The sequence below is a fragment of the Lissotriton vulgaris genome, chromosome 5 (genome assembly GCF_964263255.1).
Source record: "Lissotriton vulgaris chromosome 5, aLisVul1.2, whole genome shotgun sequence".
In the NCBI taxonomy this organism is placed as follows: Eukaryota; Metazoa; Chordata; class Amphibia; order Caudata; family Salamandridae; genus Lissotriton; species Lissotriton vulgaris.
Window position 1 is genome coordinate 1,644,880,110 of NC_141693.1, and position 18,791 is coordinate 1,644,898,900.

Below are 18,791 nucleotides of genomic sequence, written 5' to 3' on the forward strand. Positions count from 1 at the left end.
GTTTTTGTTTGTTCATTTTGTGTAATTTACGTAGAATTGTATGTCATAAGTGTTTTATTATGTACGCTTCAGGTACCTGTCCATGGAGTGAAGATTACAATGTGTGTAAATAAATCAGAATAAATAATGTTATGTATAATCAAGTACATCACCAGTTACTAATTTAGATTTGTGATAATTTATTCCCATATAATACAATTTTCTCTAGTCTAGATTGCTTCACCAACTAGACATTCTCAATGTAACTAAAATCAACCAATCTGGCACTAATCAATTAAACGTCTTGTGCTGTAAGTATTGAGTTCTTATTCAACGCCTTGAAGCAATTGAGTTTAGCAGTGAGAGTGATACAAGCACACTAAATACAAACATAAATGGTGCATTTTGGGGATAATAATAATAATGATGGACTGTATTTCTATTTCAAAAAGTTGAGAGAAGTTTCCTTCAATGGCACCATATTGTTTTTGATCACTGCATGTACCTTCATTTGATAGCACTTTATACCTTTTGATTATTCTGTTTGAACCTGGCCATTGTCCTCATGTTCGGGCCTACTGCGCACTGTATTGAATACTAAAGGTTTAGAAGAAGAAAAAAAATTCACTTTCCAAAATACTGTGTTTTCTTTTTTCAGCAAAACCAGCAGGACAGAGGAAGATAACTCACTGCTTTCACAGAATCCTCTGCATGTTATCCGTTCCATCTTCTGCAGATACAAGGGCAGGAAGAGTCTGAGGGCAATATAGGAAACTATGCAAGGCATAGTCCTTATGTAAAGCAATAGGAGCATCTTTATCCTTTACAGAGTTCTTTATCTTCTAAAGCAAATAGTTCACCTGTGCACGCTTGATGCTTTGTCCTGGATTTATTTAGTGATGCAGTCTGTGCCCAGACGTTGAGGCGAAAGTTTTTCTGCAGATATGATATCCATTCCTAACGAGTAATACCATGAAGTTGTCTACTGCAGAATAAGTAGACTCGCCTTTCTAGTGTATGTTTCATTCAACTGGACAGGATAAACTGTGCCTACTCTTTTACCTGCCGGATTGCTTTCAGCTGCAAAGTCTACACACTCTTAACATAAGTTACAGTTACCCGCCTCCTTCACTCCAGTGATATCTTCTAAATCCTTGTGTTTAGTGGTCACTGTAGCCTCCTTCAGATTGTGGACTGTTTTGCCTCTGGTTTGAGAGCTGATTTAAAAGGGAATCCCCATGCTCTCATCTACTCCCAAAGTACCAAACGAGAACTGGACAATGTGGAACAATTCCCAACTGGAAAGGCCCATCGTCAAGTCAGTTTTAAACTCCATGTGCCTCCTGGTCTGCATCTTTGGGCTGGCTGGAAATGGCGCTGTTGCTTTTTTCTTGGGGTTTCGGATAAAAAAGAACAAGTTTACAATCTACATCCTCAATCTCGCATTGGCTGATTTCCTATTTCTTCTCTTTACATCATTCCTTATGGTTTTCGTCACAGTTTTTATTGTGCAGGCTGAGACCATAGACCAGCACCCTGACAAAGATATCATCCTGAAAATGTTATACCCAATCCTGCTGCTAGCTCTCTTTGGGTATAGTGCTAGCCTCTATCTTTTGACAGCCATCAGTATGGAGAGGTGCTTATCCGTTCTCTACCCAATTTGGTACCAGTGCCGCCGGCCAAAGCACCAGTCTGCTGTGGTGTGCAGCCTCCTCTGGCTGCTGTCCTGTCTGACGACCAGCAGCGAATTTTTTATCTGTGACAAATATGAGTATTTGTCTGTGGGGGAATATTTTCCTATAAACGACAAATGGTGCGACGTAACCTATTTTTCCATTGGTTTTCTCAATTTCTTGATCTTCACTCCACTAATGGTCCTCTCCAGCATGACATTGATCATTAAAGTCAAGAGAAACTCCTGGAAGCGACAACCATCCAAACTCTATGTAGTAATTGTGGCCACTGTGATTCTGTTCCTTATCTTTGCCTTACCAATAAGGGTGATGCTTCAAGTGGAATACAAGTTTCGCATTCATCTGCCAATGATTGTTGCTGATATGTCATCCCTGCTCTGCTCGATCAACAGCAGCGCCAACCCATTTGTTTATTGGTTTGTGGGACACCAGGGTGGTGGGAGGGCTTCTTTCCAGATGATACTCCAGAGGATCTTTCGGGAAGATACAAAAGAGGACACACATCAACACCTGCAGGAGATTAAAGACAGCAGCGTGGTAGAGACCAAAGTTTCAAAAGTAGAGGATAGAATGTAAATGAAAACACAGCACATGTGTCTGTAGGTCCAGAATTGGATGTTCACTATCTAAAATATGTCAGATAGATGCAGGTGTGCTGTGCTAACATATACTAAATGTTCATGCATATCATGTGGACTTTGTATTTCTCTTGTGCTGCTCCTGTTACAATGTTCACTTATGTTTAGCTGGAAGGGTTATTTATGCTGTTGCTGTAACATTAAGCCATTTCCCCCTATCGTAATAAGATGTTAATGAGCACGAATTAGATTCATGCACTCTATCTCGCTATGTTGATATTGCAAGTACTTTGGGGTTTTCCACTTTGTTTCTCTGGTTCACTTTCCTCCCCGCTCTATCAGTTGTCCTGGTTTCCTAAGGCTACATGCCATGCAGAATGTGCAAGGACAATTCCTTCCTAAGGCGTAAAGAGCTACCTTCTCAAGTGTGTTCAATCATGGAGAGGCAAAGCCACACAGATGGGGAGTAATTATTTTATACTTGACAAATGTGCTCTTATAATCTCCTATTTTGAAACTATCATCTTTCTTTATTAATATTCTTGAACTTACATTTTAGATTTTTTTCTGTTCCATCTTACATTATTCAAATATCATTAGGTTATCAATGTCCTTTTTTCTTTTCTTTTACTTTGTCATTTTCTGTTTTACACTTTCAGTTAAAAATGTATTGTTTCTTTTTGTATTTTATGCTTGCATCTTTTATTCAGTGTCTGAGAACCTGCCACAGTCTTGCAAACCAATCAAATAAAAGCTTTAAAGTGAAAAACACTTGGAAGAAAATAATAGCCCCTTCAGTGTCATCTCAGAGCACAAGCAAATTGCTGTAACTTATACTAGAAGAAGCCAATGGTTGAAGTTGGCTGACCAACTGCCCCATTCTATATCGTGGTGAGTGGAAGCAAAGTGTGAACAGATGTGAGCAGTTTAACAGCTCAATGGATGTAGACCGCTGACCAAATGTACTAAAATATAAGTGACCTACATATGATTAGAAAAACAATAGCCATGTTAAACATATCAAGCTGTATTAAAGTCCAGGCCTAAAATCTGTTAACAGTTTCCCAGACCTGAATGATTTTTAATTGGATGGGGACTATGATGCTGACGAAGATCACCTAATGTGTCAGGACGGCATTATGGCTGTAAATAGGGCTGGCCAGTTTACTTTCTGCAGTTTCCACACATTGCCATTCATTCCCTATGCTATTCATCAACAAATGTGAGGCTGTAGGTAGGCTACGGGTGGGACAAGAAGTCATACCTGTAGTGCCACTAGGAGTCAAAGGATGTTAGATACTACCTGCATTAAAATACACTTTTTAATGAGGTAAAGTTGTAGCTACCCGTGGCATCTGATCTTACCCTCGTGCATGCAGTATAACAGAAAAGCAAGGTCCAAACTAGTAAGCAATCTGTACCTGTCTGAGAGCATTCTGTATAAGAGACAAGGGCTGAGGGTGGGAAACTCCACTCGGTATCTGTTTTTTATGCATCTCCTTGACAAAGTGCGAAGGCAAACTTGGGAAACAAGTGTCAAGATTTACTATAAACACACAATGCAACTGCCATTAGGAGACCCTTCTGGATTAACGGGGAAGAAATGGTGAGTGGATTTTGCCTGCTGCCCTGTGTTGAGGGATATTTGTTTACATAACTTTTTGAAACTCCTGCATACCAAGGCCCATATTTATCAAACTTTCACACACTACAACACAACACAACACAGCTAAACACTTTGCAACGCTAAATGAAAGACGGACAGCAGGAATGCACCATATCCATCAAAATATGGGGCACAATCAGGCACCCTTGCGTCATGGAGCACGAGATCCTGCGATGTAGGGAGGACTGTTTTGTGCAGGAAGGGAGGCATTTTCTTCTTTCTAGTGTGTTACAGAATGCAGCACACAAAGAAAGAGGAAAAAACAAGGAGAAATAAAGATATATGCAGCACTGTACAAGTGGGGGGGAAAGTAGCTCAGTGCCATATCTTCAAAGATTGGCCTAATGCTGGTGTCATTCCCTTTGGTGGTGCAAAGCAGGCTGCCTTGCATGATGCATAGCCTCGCACCATAGTATAGAGGTAAGTGTGCGCTGTCTAGCAGAGGTTTTTCTCAGGAGGAATACCCTTCCAGTACATAGTCCAATAAACAGAAAAACTCAAATGGTTCCCACCCACTGCATGTTTGCTATGCACTTCCGCACACATGAACTGTGCCATTTTTATTTAAATGAGAACACATATTTTGCGTCTGCTTCAAGATGACATTAGCATACATGCCAAGACCAAATTGGGGTAGGAGACTCCTAATTTTTTAACCAAAAAATGGATTTAATTAAGGTGTCCCCTTCCTAAAATTGCCTCTGCCTCAATACAAGCCAATGTGGAAAGTGCATTATGCCAATTTTTTGTTTTTTTACAATAAAATCTTACACCCAAAATGGAAAATGCTGGCGTGCATTTTTTTTTTTTTTTAGAAAAAGGGAAAATTCGCACCCGGTTTTGTGCATACTTTAGTACATCCTATAGACGCCTGTATGTATATAATATAATTCAACTGACACTAATTCTTTCTGTTTAAATTTATTTTATTAAAAATATTTTTTGTTATTTTCTTTTCTCTTATATCTTTTATAGTTTTGTTTTATCTGTGAAAATTATCAAGTCTTAAATACATATCCAAATCCACAATTCATTAGATACAATTTTTTTATTCACAATTATATACAGAAAAAGTTTCCTTCAACGCGTTTCGGCATGGCCTTCCTCAGGAATTCTGTATATATTCTTTGTATCAATGATAACTACAAAATAAAAATTGTGCCAATGAATTCAATGTCAATTTTATACTTCATCAGCGTCAAGGGGATTGTTTCCTTTTACAACTGCACACAATTTATATCGTTATTATACTTGACAGTCAACACACCTAACAGGTGAGGCTTGGCCATTTACTCTAAGTGATATCTGTATCATTGTGTCATATTCAACTGTATGTTATCTTTCCACTTGTATACATATGTTGCATATTTTCCACACTTTACAGTTCCTATTTACAGTGCCCATTGGCAAATCACCACATACATTGCTGTACAATTTATATTCAACTTATTTACACTATATACATACATTTTCAACAATAAATATATAAAACATTGGACATTTAATGCTGACATGGGCTCTTATGTGGCACTAATATTATTAAAGAGAGCATCATCTCAGTCTCATAGCTTAAACACAGTTTCAAGTTTTACACCAACAGTGTTTCAGGTTATCCAGGGACCAAGAGTCTAACTAGGAGGAGGTAGATATGGTAAAAACATATAGATTTTATAAAGGGAACAGTTTATAGCTAGAACGCTACTCGTCTCAAAGATTTAGTAGATGTCCTATGACTAGGGACCACAGCCAGAAGCTATTATCTACAGGGTATGAATAGGCATTAAATTATTAACGTGGGTGCCCGATAGCGATGAACAAGTTATTCATACCAGTTGTGATTACTTGTGCATTGATAGCGTGGAATCCGACTTCAAAAATAGGTAAACCACTCCTGTAGTTGTGACGCAATGGGTATATAATCCTCTTTAGCCAGGATGTATGTACATGATTCCTTCATATGCGAATCTAGGAAACAGATAAACATAAAGGGAGGATCCTAATGGTATTCTAATGCGGGGAAGTGTAGGGCATATATTGATGGTGATAGTACATACCTATGACGATGGAAAGCTATTATGTCCTTACTGCTTAAAGAGTACCATACAGCATCTGGATTTTATTAAATTTCTCTCAGCTTTGCTTCTTTGTGCATGCTGTAAACCAAGATGAGCCGCAGTATTAGTCCCCTTAGATTCTAAGGGACTTAAATGTAGTGCTATATCTCTGAATGGAGTTAAGCAGAGTTACCTGTTGTCCCCTTTGTAGATGACCAATACTCAAAATTATTTCATATTCAAGAATTTGTAGCTTTATTGATGCAGGCTTCACCTGTGGAAAATACAAAAGATATCCACTATAAGTCTATTTAAAACTTCCTTCCTACACTCTGCTATTGCCTTACAACTAATACGAGTTTTAATCTAATGAGAGCTTAACGGAGAAGATTTGCGGTTGCTAGCCGTATACGTAGAGCAATTATGTTCAAATGATGGCATTAGAATAATGATTATTGTTTCCTGAGGCCATCAATGGGTAAAAAGACCCATAGCGTGAGGCGCAGTCTATTGCCTCCTAAGTGCTTAACGTAATCATTTGTATTCGCGGCCTGACAACGATAGAGGTACAATGCCTGTTCGCTCCTACACCCCCTAGATGTGAACCTGCTGCTTATACTGACAGTTTTCCAGATTAAAAAATAAGCGGGCGTCCTGTATGCCTATCTGGGCGTCTTGTCTGGTGTACTCCTATGTATATACCAGCTACGAGGGAGTTAATTTACTTCCGGTCGTCTACCGTATGCTTTATAATATTCCTATATACATGGATTCCTCAACTTGGACACAATGATACAGATATCACTTAGAGTAAATGGCCAAGCCTCACCTGTTAGGTGTGTTGACTGTCAAGTATAATAACGATATAAATTGGGTGCAGTTGTAAAAGGAAACAATCCATTTGACGCTGATGAAGTATAGAATTGACATTGAATTAATTGACACTATTTTTATTTGTAGTTATCTTTGATACAAAGAATATATAGAGAATTCCTAAGGAAGGCCATGCCGAAACGCGTTGAAGGAAACTTTTTCTGTATATAATTGTGAATAAGAAAATTGTATCTAATGAATTGTGGATTTGGATATGTATTTAAGACTTGATAATTTGCACAGATAAAGCAAAACTATAAAAGATATAAGAGAAAAGAAAATAACAAAAAATATTTTTAATAAAATAAATTTAAACAGAAAGATTTAGTGTCAGTTGAATTATATTATATACATACAGGCGTCGATAGGATGTACTAAAGTATGCACAAAACCCGGTGCGAATTTTCCTTTTCTAAAAAATAGTTCTTTCCTTGCTAGGGTTTATCCTTTAAGGCAGGGGCCCCCACTTTTCTGTATATAATTGTGAATAAGAAAATTGTATCTAATGAATTGTGGATTTGGATATGTATTTAAGACTTGACAATTTGCACAGATAAAACAAAACTATAAAAGATATAAGAGAAAAGAAAATAACAAAAAATATTTTTAATAAAATAAATTTAAACAGAAAGAATTAGTGTCAGTTGAATTATATTATATACATACAGGCGTCTATAGGAAGTACTAAAGTATGCACAAAACCCAGTGCGAATTTTCCCTTTTTCTAAAAAATAGTTCTTTCCTTGCTAGGGTTTATCCTTTAAGGTAGGGCCCTCCAATTTTTCCTAAAATAAAATGCTGGTGTGCATGCATTAGATTTTGACACAAAGCCTAGTCAATCTACTTTTATAGTTAGAGCTTTCAATAAATTCTATGGGTATTGCATTTATCCGGCCCAACAACGCCCTTTGACACAAAGTAGTGAAAAACAGTATTTACGCTGTGAAAAGTATCCAGATCAAAACATTTTTGTTCTGGATAGTAAACAGCCTGCATCACTTTGCAGCCGTAGTAAATCTGAACCAGCTGGGGTCTTTACTGGAGCCTTAACCTGATTTTTCCTCATTGCTTCAAATTTACTGTTCATTCTCGAAGCAAGCTAAACTCACACCTTTCCCAAAGGATGAGCTAAGATTGACATCAGCTGTCATTATGCTGGTCCAATTCTACAGGAAGGAGGTGCCCACAGTTTGAGAGACTAAGTGGGAGCGGAAATCACGTATAATTCCCTCACATTTACTTGAAGTTCATAGTCTATATAAGCTCTTGCTCCCTTGTTGTACATCCCTTGAAAGAAACACAACTACTTGCTCAATCTAGCTCACTGTGACATGTATAATTATGCTCTGAAACTCTAGTATAGAATATAACATCCTGTCTCTTTTTTTAAAAGTATTTAAACACATTTTGTGGGAGAGGAATCCTCTCTTCTTCTTGAGATGTACTGATATGTTCGCTCACTGTCCATTGAACAGCCGGTCCATATATTTAATGACCATATGGTAATTTTGCCAATGAGACTATTAATTCCAAGAATGCTTGAGGTTTTTTTGTGTTTTTTGGCAGGAGAAGGTTATTGTCCCCAGGATCCACTTTCACTTGAAATGAAGGATCCATTTTAACTTCCAATGTCTGTTGTTAGACAAGTTAGACATTTTTGTAGTGTTTCTTGCTAATCAATCAATCAATCAAGTTGTATTTGTAGAGCCCAGCTTGTCACCCAAGAGGGTATCCAGGCGCTAGTTGTAAGTCCCCGTCAAAGAGCCAGGTCTTGAGCCCCTCCCTGAAGTCGGTCGGCGAGATTGCTGTGCGGAGGTAGAGGGGAAGGGTGTTCCAAGCTTTGGCGGCGAAATGGGAGAAAGAGCGTCCTCCGGTGCGGCATCAGGGTATGCAAGGGATCTGTGAGAGGGCAAGGTGATGTGGATTTGAGGTTGCTGGAGGGACAGTGGAAGTGCAGGTGGTGGTTCATGTAGGCGGGTCCTTGGTTGTGGAGGGCCTCGTAGGCGTGGGTCATGATCTTGAAATGGCATCTCTTCTGGACAGTGAGCCAATGGAGATCTTTCAGGTACTAGGTAATGTGAGTTCTCTTGAGCAGGTTGAGGATCAGTCTAGCGGATGTGTTCTGGATCATCTGGAGTCTTTGCATGAGTTCAGTGGTGGTGCCTGTCTAGGGTGCATTTCCATAGTACAGTCGGCTGGTAATGAGTGCTTTCGGTACCATTTTCCTGGTGCTGATGGGGACCCACTTGAAGATTTTGACAAGTGTGTAGAAGCATGCTGAGGAGACCTGGGGATTCATGGAGAGTACGCTGTCACAGGATGATGCCTAGGTTGTGGACGTGGTCTTTCAGTGGGGGGTGGGTCAAAGTTCCGACTGGCACCAGGAGTCATTCCAGAGGGTGGTGTGTTTACCGAAAATCAGGACTTCCGTCTTGTCCGTGTCGAACTTCAGGCAGTTGTCCTTCTTCCAGGCTAAGACGTTTTTCATGCAGTTGTGGAAGTTGTACTTCATTGAGGTGGTGTTGTCTGAGAGCAAGAGGATGAGCTGAGTGTTGTCGACATAGGGCATGATGTTAATATCATGCCATCTGACTATGTCTATGAGTGGAGTCATGTAGACCTGGAAGAGGGGTGGGCTGAGGGATGAGCCTTGGAGGACGCCGCAGATGGTGTTCTTGACTTGCGATGTGAAGAAAAGAAGGCAAACTCTCTGGGCGCATCCCATGGGAAAGGATGCCATCCATCAGAGCATGTTGTCTTTGACACTAATCTGGCGAACAGTGAGTGTGGTGGGAGAGAGTGAAGAAGGCTGAAGGAGAGGTCAAGCAGCATCAGGGTGGCTGATTCTCCTCTGTCGAGTAGGGTGCAGATGCCGTCTGTTGCAGTGATCAGAGTAGTTTCGGTGCTGTGGTTGGCTTTGAAGCTTGATTGGGAAGTGTCCAGTAGGTTGTTTCTCTCCAAGTGTTTGGTGAGTTGGAGGTTGATGGCAGTTAGACCTGGCATCCTTGGTGTGGTTTCCCCTGACTTTTTGCCTCTACCTCCTGTATTTTTGACACTGTGCTGGAATCCGATTTTGCTGGTTGAGATGCTTTGGGCACTTTGCCACTGCTGATCAGTGTGTCACTGTGTTGCTGTGGATGTTGGTGCAAATATTTTCCACATTGCTTTGGGGATAAGCCTGTCTGCTCGTGCCAAACTACCATGGGGTTGAGCAGAGGTTATCAACAGTGTGTTTCCCCCTTGCCCTGACTAGAAGCAAGAGTCCCTATTTGGTCAAAGGTACCCACCACTGCCAACTAGATACCCCCATTTCTAACAATGGCCTTTGGTGGGGAACAGGAGCAGTGATATGGGATGGTAGTTCTGGAGCTAGCTGGGGTCTGGTGAGGGTTTCTTGAGGAGGTGTCTGAACACAGCGTGTTTCCGGGGGTTGACAAAGGTGTCTGTGGTAATTGAGGCATTGAGGATGAAGGTAAATTGGTGAGTTGGTGGCTGATAGGGTCGCTTCAGAGGGTGAAAAGTTGGTGGGGGCAGGGGTCGGTGGGTGCTCCCGAGTGGATGGAGTTCATAAGAGTGGTTGTGTTTGATGTGCTGAGTTTTTCTATGTGGTGAGCGGGTGGTTGGCGGTGGAGATCGATCAGGAGCTGGGAAGGTTGGAGAGTTGGGGATTGAAGCTTTCATAGATGGTTACTATCTTGTTGTGGAAGTCTTCAGCAAAGGTTTCGAAGAGTTCCTGTGAGGAGAGGTTAGATTTTTTCTGTGGCTGTAGGGGAGGTGAACTCTCTGATGATGGTGAAAAGTTCCTTGGCTTGGTTGGCACTGGTCTTAATCTTGTGGGTCAGGGCCTCCTTTTTTGCTGCTTTGATCTGTCGGTCGTAAATATAGTTAGGCCTATTAGTGCTTCTTGGTCAAAGAAATTATATTTTTAATAGGGGTGTTAACATATAAATAAACACAGGCCCTAATTTACACTATCAAAAAGCAAAACAAGATCTCATAAGAGTTTTTACTATCTAGCATGAAAGTTGTTTTGAACTGGAATGGTTCCTTTTTTGCAGCGCAGAAAACCCTTTGCACTACCATACATCAAAGATGCATTACGGGGGTATTATGGCTGAGATACCCGCCACCCCCTCTCAACACACTCCCCAAGGATGGGAAACCGGAAACCGTTCTTGAACTTTTGGAAGTCGGGAAGGGAGTTACCCTTCCCGGCCGTATTTATTAAAATATGAAACAAAATTAAAACATTAAAAATAACAGTTTCATATTATGTACAATTTCATTACCACATTGCGATGTTTGGCTAACCTTAACATATCCTCTAATACAAAGGTTCTCCTAGCCGAACTAACATCCTACAAAACATTTACTTGAAATTTTGAAATTGTACATCCTAACGTTTAAGGGCCAACGGCAAGGTCGTAACCGGTGTCAAGATCCCTAACCCAGACATATCCCCCTCCCTTGTGAGGGGCGGCACGGAGGCATACCTCAAGTGCAACTACCAATTTCCCTTGACTTGACGGGGGCCCCAGTAAAACTCGACGCCACTTAAAGGTCGTACGAGGCTCGTGTGAGGTATCTAGAAGGTAGCGTAGACCCCCCCCCACACCCCACACAACTTACCACATCTGCCGTCGCAGACGTCCTGGCCCCGGGAAATTCACCAGGAGGGGGCTGTAACCCCTCCTACCCATGAAGGGGCCTTGACCGCCTTCCCTTTCCTTTCGGCGACCCATCCTTAGAAGGGACCGCCTCCCCGTTGAGGGGCCAATGGCCACCTCCCCCGAGCGCCCCCATCCGTAATGGGTAACGCCCACTCATAGGGATCTTCCAATTAGTGCTCACCGATCATGACCTTACCGCCCGACCAAAATAAATACGACAATGCTAACTAAATACTAAATGACTACATCTAACCAACAGTAGCAACAACAACTTTATTCAAACGCATGCGTACTGATGAACACTAAAGCAGAATTACTTTATTTGCAAAACATAACACAAATCGACCATTCTTTATTGCATACTCAAAATCTTCACGATAATACCACAACCTGTAAACGAAAATCACAGTTATCCATCAAACTTTATTAAAACCACTCGCTGTCTTCAGGGGCTGGTGGGTGGGTCAAAATTGGCTCTTCGTTCCGTCTCGAGCTCACGTGCAGCGAGGAGGTGCAGCTTCAGAGCACAGGAACAAGAGGATGCCTTCTGGTCTTGTTTCTCCTTTTATCCGTCTTCAGGGCGGGCGTAAACCCGCCCCTGCCTGCCCCAAGGGCGTGGCCAGCCGCGTTAGTGTCTAGGCCAACCCACTCGAGGGCGGGAAAAAGGCGCGCCCCGGCTACGCCGCTTCGGGCATACCAGCCGAGACTCGCCTCCCGCCCAAGATGGCTTCCCGGGGGGATCGTGGTACTCTGCCATACGTTCGGGGGGACCGATTGGTCGCCCCTTTCCATATGGCTGAGATACCCGCCACCCCCTCTCAACACACTCCCCAAGGATGGGAAACCGGAAACCGTTCTTGAACTTTTGGAAGTCGGGAAGGGAGTTACCCTTCCCGGCCGTATTTATTAAAATATGAAACAAAATTAAAACATTAAAAATAACAGTTTCATATTATGTACAATTTCATTACCACATTGCGATGTTTGGCTAACCTTAACATATCCTCTAATACAAAGGTTCTCCTAGCCGAACTAACATCCTACAAAACATTTACTTGAAATTTTGAAATTGTACATCCTAACGTTTAAGGGCCAACGGCAAGGTCGTAACCGGTGTCAAGATCCCTAACCCAGACATATCCCCCTCCCTTGTGAGGGGCGGCACGGAGGCATACCTCAAGTGCAACTACCAATTTCCCTTGACTTGACGGGGGCCCCAGTAAAACTCGACGCCACTTAAAGGTCGTACGAGGCTCGTGTGAGGTATCTAGAAGGTAGCGTAGACCCCCCCCACACCCCACACAACTTACCACATCTGCCGTCGCAGACGTCCTGGCCCCGGGAAATTCACCAGGAGGGGGCTGTAACCCCTCCTACCCATGAAGGGGCCTTGACCGCCTTCCCTTTCCTTTCGGCGACCCATCCTTAGAAGGGACCGCCTCCCCGTTGAGGGGCCAATGGCCACCTCCCCCGAGCGCCCCCATCCGTAATGGGTAACGCCCACTCATAGGGATCTTCCAATTAGTGCTCACCGATCATGACCTTACCGCCACAGGTCCGGATAGTTGACCGGCTATCCGGACCCCCCACCAAACTCCTATCTAAAGGTCATGTTTTAACATCTTTAGCCAAGCTATGAAGTCTCCTATGAGTAACTCATTCCCCACCCGAGACAAATGAACACCGTCCCCCAAATACATACTGTCATCATTAATACACCCATGCGAAATAGAATGCAGTGCATTGGACCGGAACAACCTACTCACTTTGTTATTAATTTTTCTCACCGAGTGATTTAAAGCAGAAACAGAAATAGCCCCCCGCCACACTTTTCGTGGGATCATATGGGACCACGCAATTGTGCACCCTGGAACTCTCCTCGCTAACCAACTTACAGTGGAAAGCATCGCCTCCAGGAGAAGTCGTCTACCAGTGGTGACCAAATCATTGCCCCCAAGATGTACTATGACTACAGACGGCGGTGACCTCGTCCGCCCTAGCAAACCCTCGAAAAATGATTGAAACTGGTCAATACAGAGACCGCCCATTCCGTAGAAGGACACACTGTACCCGTATTCCCCAGCCACGTGCACCATGTCACCTGCCTTGAATACGTCCGCGGCACGCCTCACGTATGAGTGGCCCACGACCCACACCTCCTTTTTCACAGCCGGTGATGTCTGACCGCTGTCCCGGTGTTGGATCGACTGCATAGTCCGCCCCGCCTCGTAGGCTTGCGTAACTGAAAACCAAACAAAACAAGAAGCGTGAGTACATCATTACAGCTTCACAACATGTGCAAACGCACATACCTTTTATAACAATTGGAGGACCAACGCCCCACACGTTTAACCTGTTCTACATTCAGACCCCTGGCTGTAGCCTCTGTAGCAGCCCCTATCCGAAAGGAATGGGTCCCGAACTCGCCCGGGTTCAAGCCCGCAGCCGTAATTGACATCGCAAGCACCCGCTGAAACTGAAACCTTGTCAGTGGGGTGGCGTCCGCGTGTCTCAACAAGGTCCCCCCCCATGATGCCATCCTTCGTGTTAAATAATCCTCTAAACACTTCACTGGGCACATGGATGAACCGGGAATCCTGCGTATAATTATGCAGTCACCCATCCCACATTGATCGGTCTTGGACCTCACAAACGAGACAGTCATTGTCTCCCCTCTGATCTGAACGTGCTCTGCGCACAGCCCTCCCGTCACATCCTGCTTGTTCCTCGCCACTAATTCGCTTACCCGCATAGCCCCGTGAAATGCCAGCGTAAAAGCGGCTCGGAACAGCACTGTCTCAAACTGAGATGAACATGTTGTAGGGAGTCTGGATAATAACTGGGCCAACCTATCCAAACCTATCGGGCGCCTGTCATCTACTCTGCGACCCTCAAGGCGTTGCCACCCACGTAGCGCTTTTTGCACAACGAAAGACGCTGTCGGGTCCTGGATCCCATGAGCCCTAGCAACAAAGGAAATGGCCGCCCGATGCCTGTGGGCCGTGGCCACCGATTTCCCCGCCAGATGTAAAGACATCAGAAAGTTCACTACCCATTCCTCCTGGCCCCAAAGCTCCTCACTAGCAGTCCCCAAAAAGGCTAAATAGGACCGGAACGCCCCTTCATATGCCTTCCTGGTCCTGGGTGCTAAACTCTCTCCCACGAGGTTACGAAGTTCGGGGCACCGAGAGACCAGAGAGCTTCGGGAAAGGGTGCCGGCTCCGGGTCCGCCGTGGGAAGAAAACCCCAGAAGGCCTGCATACGGAAACGAGAAAGGGCATCAGCCGCCTGGTTCATTATCCCCGGGACATGTCTTGCTTTGAATAGCACATTCAATTGCATACACAGTAATACGATTTCTTTGAGCAGTCTCAAAATCCATTTGCATCGTGCCGCCTGGCTATTGATACACTCAACCACGGTCATATTATCAGACCAGAATACCACAGAGTGATCTCTGAACCCTTCAGGCCACGTTCTCAGGGCCACCAAAATGGGGAAGAGTTCCAAGAAAGCAATGTTACTTGTCAGTCCCCTGTCGCGCCACCATGCCGGCCATCTTTGTGCAGACCATCGAGTACCGAAAATGGCACCAAAACCTATACTCCCTGCCGAATCTGTCCACAGCCCCAGCTCCTCAGAGGACACGGCCGGTTTGTTCCAGACGACTCGACCATTGAAATCCGCCAGAAATGCCAACCAAATGCGCATGTCCTGGCGGACCTCTGCCGAGAGCCTTGTGCGATGATGGCCTTCCTTCAGTCCGACCATGGCTTGAGCGATCGAACGGGAAAAAGGGCGGGCCATTGGTATAACTCTTAGAGCAAAATTCAACTGTCCCACTAACTGCTGTAATTGATGCAGCTTAACCTTAGATTCACTCATACACATTTGCAGGGATGCCCTAAACTTTAACACTTTATCACTTGGTAAACGGAAACAACCTTCTCCGGAGTCTAACTCGATCCCCAGAAACTCGAGGCAAGTCGAAGGACCCACCGTCTTACCTGGTGCCAATGGCACGCCAAACTGATTCATTAAAACACAAAATGCCGCCAAAGCTTGCCCACATTCCGGATCCCCGGCTGCCCCCAGGAACAAAAAATCATCGAGATAATGCATCACATGTTGGAAACCCGTCTTCTTAGTGAAGACCCATTGTAGGAAACTACTGAATTTCTCGAAATAGGCACAAGAAATAGAGCATCCCATCGGCATACACCTATCCATGTAGTACTGACCCTGAAACATGAAACCCAGGAGACGCTGATCGTCTGGATGTACCGGGAGCAACCGGAACGCTGACTCGATATCAGATTTTGCCATCAGCGCACCGGGCCCCAGGCGATTCAAAATGGCTACGGCCTCATCGAAGGATGCGTACCGCACCGAACACATTTCCGGGTCTATCGCTTCGTTTACGGAAAGACCACGTGGGGCTGACAAATTATGTATCAGCCAAAACTCACCCGGGTCCTTCTTGGGGACCACTCCTAAAGGCGAACAAACAAAGTTAGCAACCGGGGGCACACTAAACGGACCGGTGACTCGACCTCGAGTAACCTCCTTCCGGATCTTTTCCTGTACCACGGTCGTATGCTGCAAGACCGATATCTGATTTTTGCATTTTTCCACACCCTGAAAGTCCCCCACTGGGATGCGGAAACCATATGAAAACCCGTTCCGCACCACCCCAGCGGAAGCACGATCCGGGTATACACTGAGCCAGGGAATCATTGCCAAGGTATCAATCGGGGTAGGTAAAGGCGCCCCTCGGACTATGTTAGACCTGTTTGGCACCTCCTCTACCCCCGTTATCACCCGTTTTGGCTCTGCACGTGGACTCAGGATGGGATGATTGCCCACACCCACTACATTCGTGTCTAAATTTGCACGACCCCTGGGGCCTAGTACATTTACCCCTGTTAAAGTTCCAACAAACCCCCTTTTTACCTGCATTACCGGTAGGCCTCGAGTGATTGTCGGTACCCGTACCTGATCGAAAGGACGTCCCCGCATACTGACGGGAGGATTCGCCGACGTTACTCCCTACTAATGGCAATTTCAACATACCAGTATCCTTCATTTTGGACCAGGACACAGAATCATAACAATCCCAAGTTAAGTTTTTATCATGCTCTTTTGCTTTCCTGAAAAGGTTATCATAGCAGAACCAATGATTACCCTCGTGTGATACCGAGTACCCCATGATCCGTGACTGATAAATCGGCAATTCGGGTAGCAATTCGGGCCTTCGTTCTCCCAAGATCGATGTGAAAACCCCCCAAGCCTTGCCCCAATTGCCAATGTTTTCATTTACCTTAAAGGCGGCCATCTTTGCGCGCCAAACACTCGGGTGCATGAGGTCCTTCTGACTTTTAACATGCTCCATCTCATAATGATCAGTAAGCAACGAGAAGATGTTTACATATTCCCCTGCCCATATCTTTTCTTTAATCGCTAAAGGGACATGCTGACCCAACTTCTCCCTTCTAGAGGGTGCCGATTCTTCCCTCGCAATCGGCAATGGCCGCTTACCTGAACCGGACGCCGTCTCAGCGACTACAACCGTCCCCTGTGACTTCTCTACGGCCGCAGCCGGCGTGGATACCTTCGCTGCTCCCCGAGTTGCACGCAGTTGCTTCATCAACACCTGCGCGTCGACAGCCGTGGCGCCCTCGCTACATTTACCCAACCACGCTGCTAATTGTGCCGCCAGCTTGGGCGGCATATCTTCCCCGGACACGGGGGTGACCACAACGGGAATCGGATTCCCTTCCTCCGGCACAGGAGTGGGTGCTTCGAGCGGGACACTGGGACCCGGGATATCTCCCCCAGCTGCTCCCCTCCTGGGCCTCTTGCCTTTTCCTCCCGGGGCTGTTCCCTCCAAAGGACGTTTCGGCCCCCCTTCCTCGTCTTTATCCATTCGCCTCTTTAGGTCGGTCACCTCTTTCATGAGAACACGCAGCATCTGGTCGGTAGTCATCCGCTTTCCCGCCTTCTTCGGCATTCTCCAGCAGAGTATCTAGAAAACAAACAAGAGGATTACAACGCTCAAAATTGGCTCTTCGTTCCGTCTCGAGCTCACGTGCAGCGAGGAGGTGCAGCTTCAGAGCACAGGAACAAGAGGATGCCTTCTGGTCTTGTTTCTCCTTTTATCCGTCTTCAGGGCGGGCGTAAACCCGCCCCTGCCTGCCCCAAGGGCGTGGCCAGCCGCGTTAGTGTCTAGGCCAACCCACTCGAGGGCGGGAAAAAGGCGCGCCCCGGCTACGCCGCTTCGGGCATACCAGCCGAGACTCGCCTCCCGCCCAAGATGGCTTCCCGGGGGGATCGTGGTACTCTGCCATACGTTCGGGGGGACCGATTGGTCGCCCCTTTCCAAAAATGGCTTATCAGGTCAAATACTTATTGTTTTTGACACAAAACGTGACCTAATAAAATAGGGTTTGTGCCAGAAACTAACACCTTCTTGAAACAAGCGTTAACAAGGGGAAACATGTTTTTTCTCTCAATAAATCGAAGCACTGCGTCAGTGCCGCATTGCACCACACACAGCAAATGTGTGCTATTGTGCTAAGTTTATCTGGATAAAAGAATCTGTATTGGAAGCCCTTGCTTGCAGTACAAATCTACGCTAGACAGCGCACAATCACCTTTGCACTTTGGTGTTGTGTCACTGACCATTTCATGAGTGATGTAATATGTGACGTCATCAGCAGTGGATTGCGGGCGCCCGAGTTATAGTTAGCTCAACTAATTATAACGGGGGAATTTCAATCAATGGTTTTGTATGAGTGAAATGTCCAGCTAACTATAACGCCCCTGAAACCTATGGTTTTTTCAGTGAATTTCTAAGGTTTTTTAAATGCTAATTCCTAACTATACCATGCCTGAAACCTATGGTTTTTTCAGTGAAAATATATATATATATATATATATATATATATATATATATATATATATATATATATATATATATATATATATATATATATATATATATATATATATATATATATATATATATATATATATATATATATATATATATATATATATGTCATGTGATCAAGCCTCTGGAGAGAGGCGAAACTCGTCATGGCAGACGTGCTGATGATTTCATGCACGAAATAAAGCACTGAAAGAATTGCACCAGACCTGGGTTTTTGCTCATCATCATTTGTCTCCTGTGGTAATTGCGGGGAAACGCTTGGGCGTGTGGTGAGGAATCTTTTGATATATATATATATATATATATATAAACACAAAGTTGT

The 18,791-nt window shown here is 44.4% G+C and overlaps 1 protein-coding gene across 1 annotated transcript; it reads left to right on the forward strand.

The window, feature by feature from the left end:
- Nucleotides 1-1,155: 1,155 nt before the first annotated feature.
- On the forward strand, nt 1,156-3,024 carry LOC147716901 (proto-oncogene Mas-like). The gene has a single exon (XM_086923793.1). It carries the CDS (start codon nt 1,218-1,220, stop codon nt 2,250-2,252), a length of 1,035 nt encoding a protein of 344 aa, XP_086779919.1. The 5' UTR covers nt 1,156-1,217; the 3' UTR covers nt 2,253-3,024.
- Nucleotides 3,025-18,791: the final 15,767 nt, after the last annotated feature.

Bases quoted from the DNA above. Each gene is read 5' to 3' on its own strand.
- LOC147716901 (XM_086923793.1), top strand. From the start codon at position 1,218: ATGCTCTCATCTACTCCCAAAGTACCAAACGAGAACTGGACAATGTGG.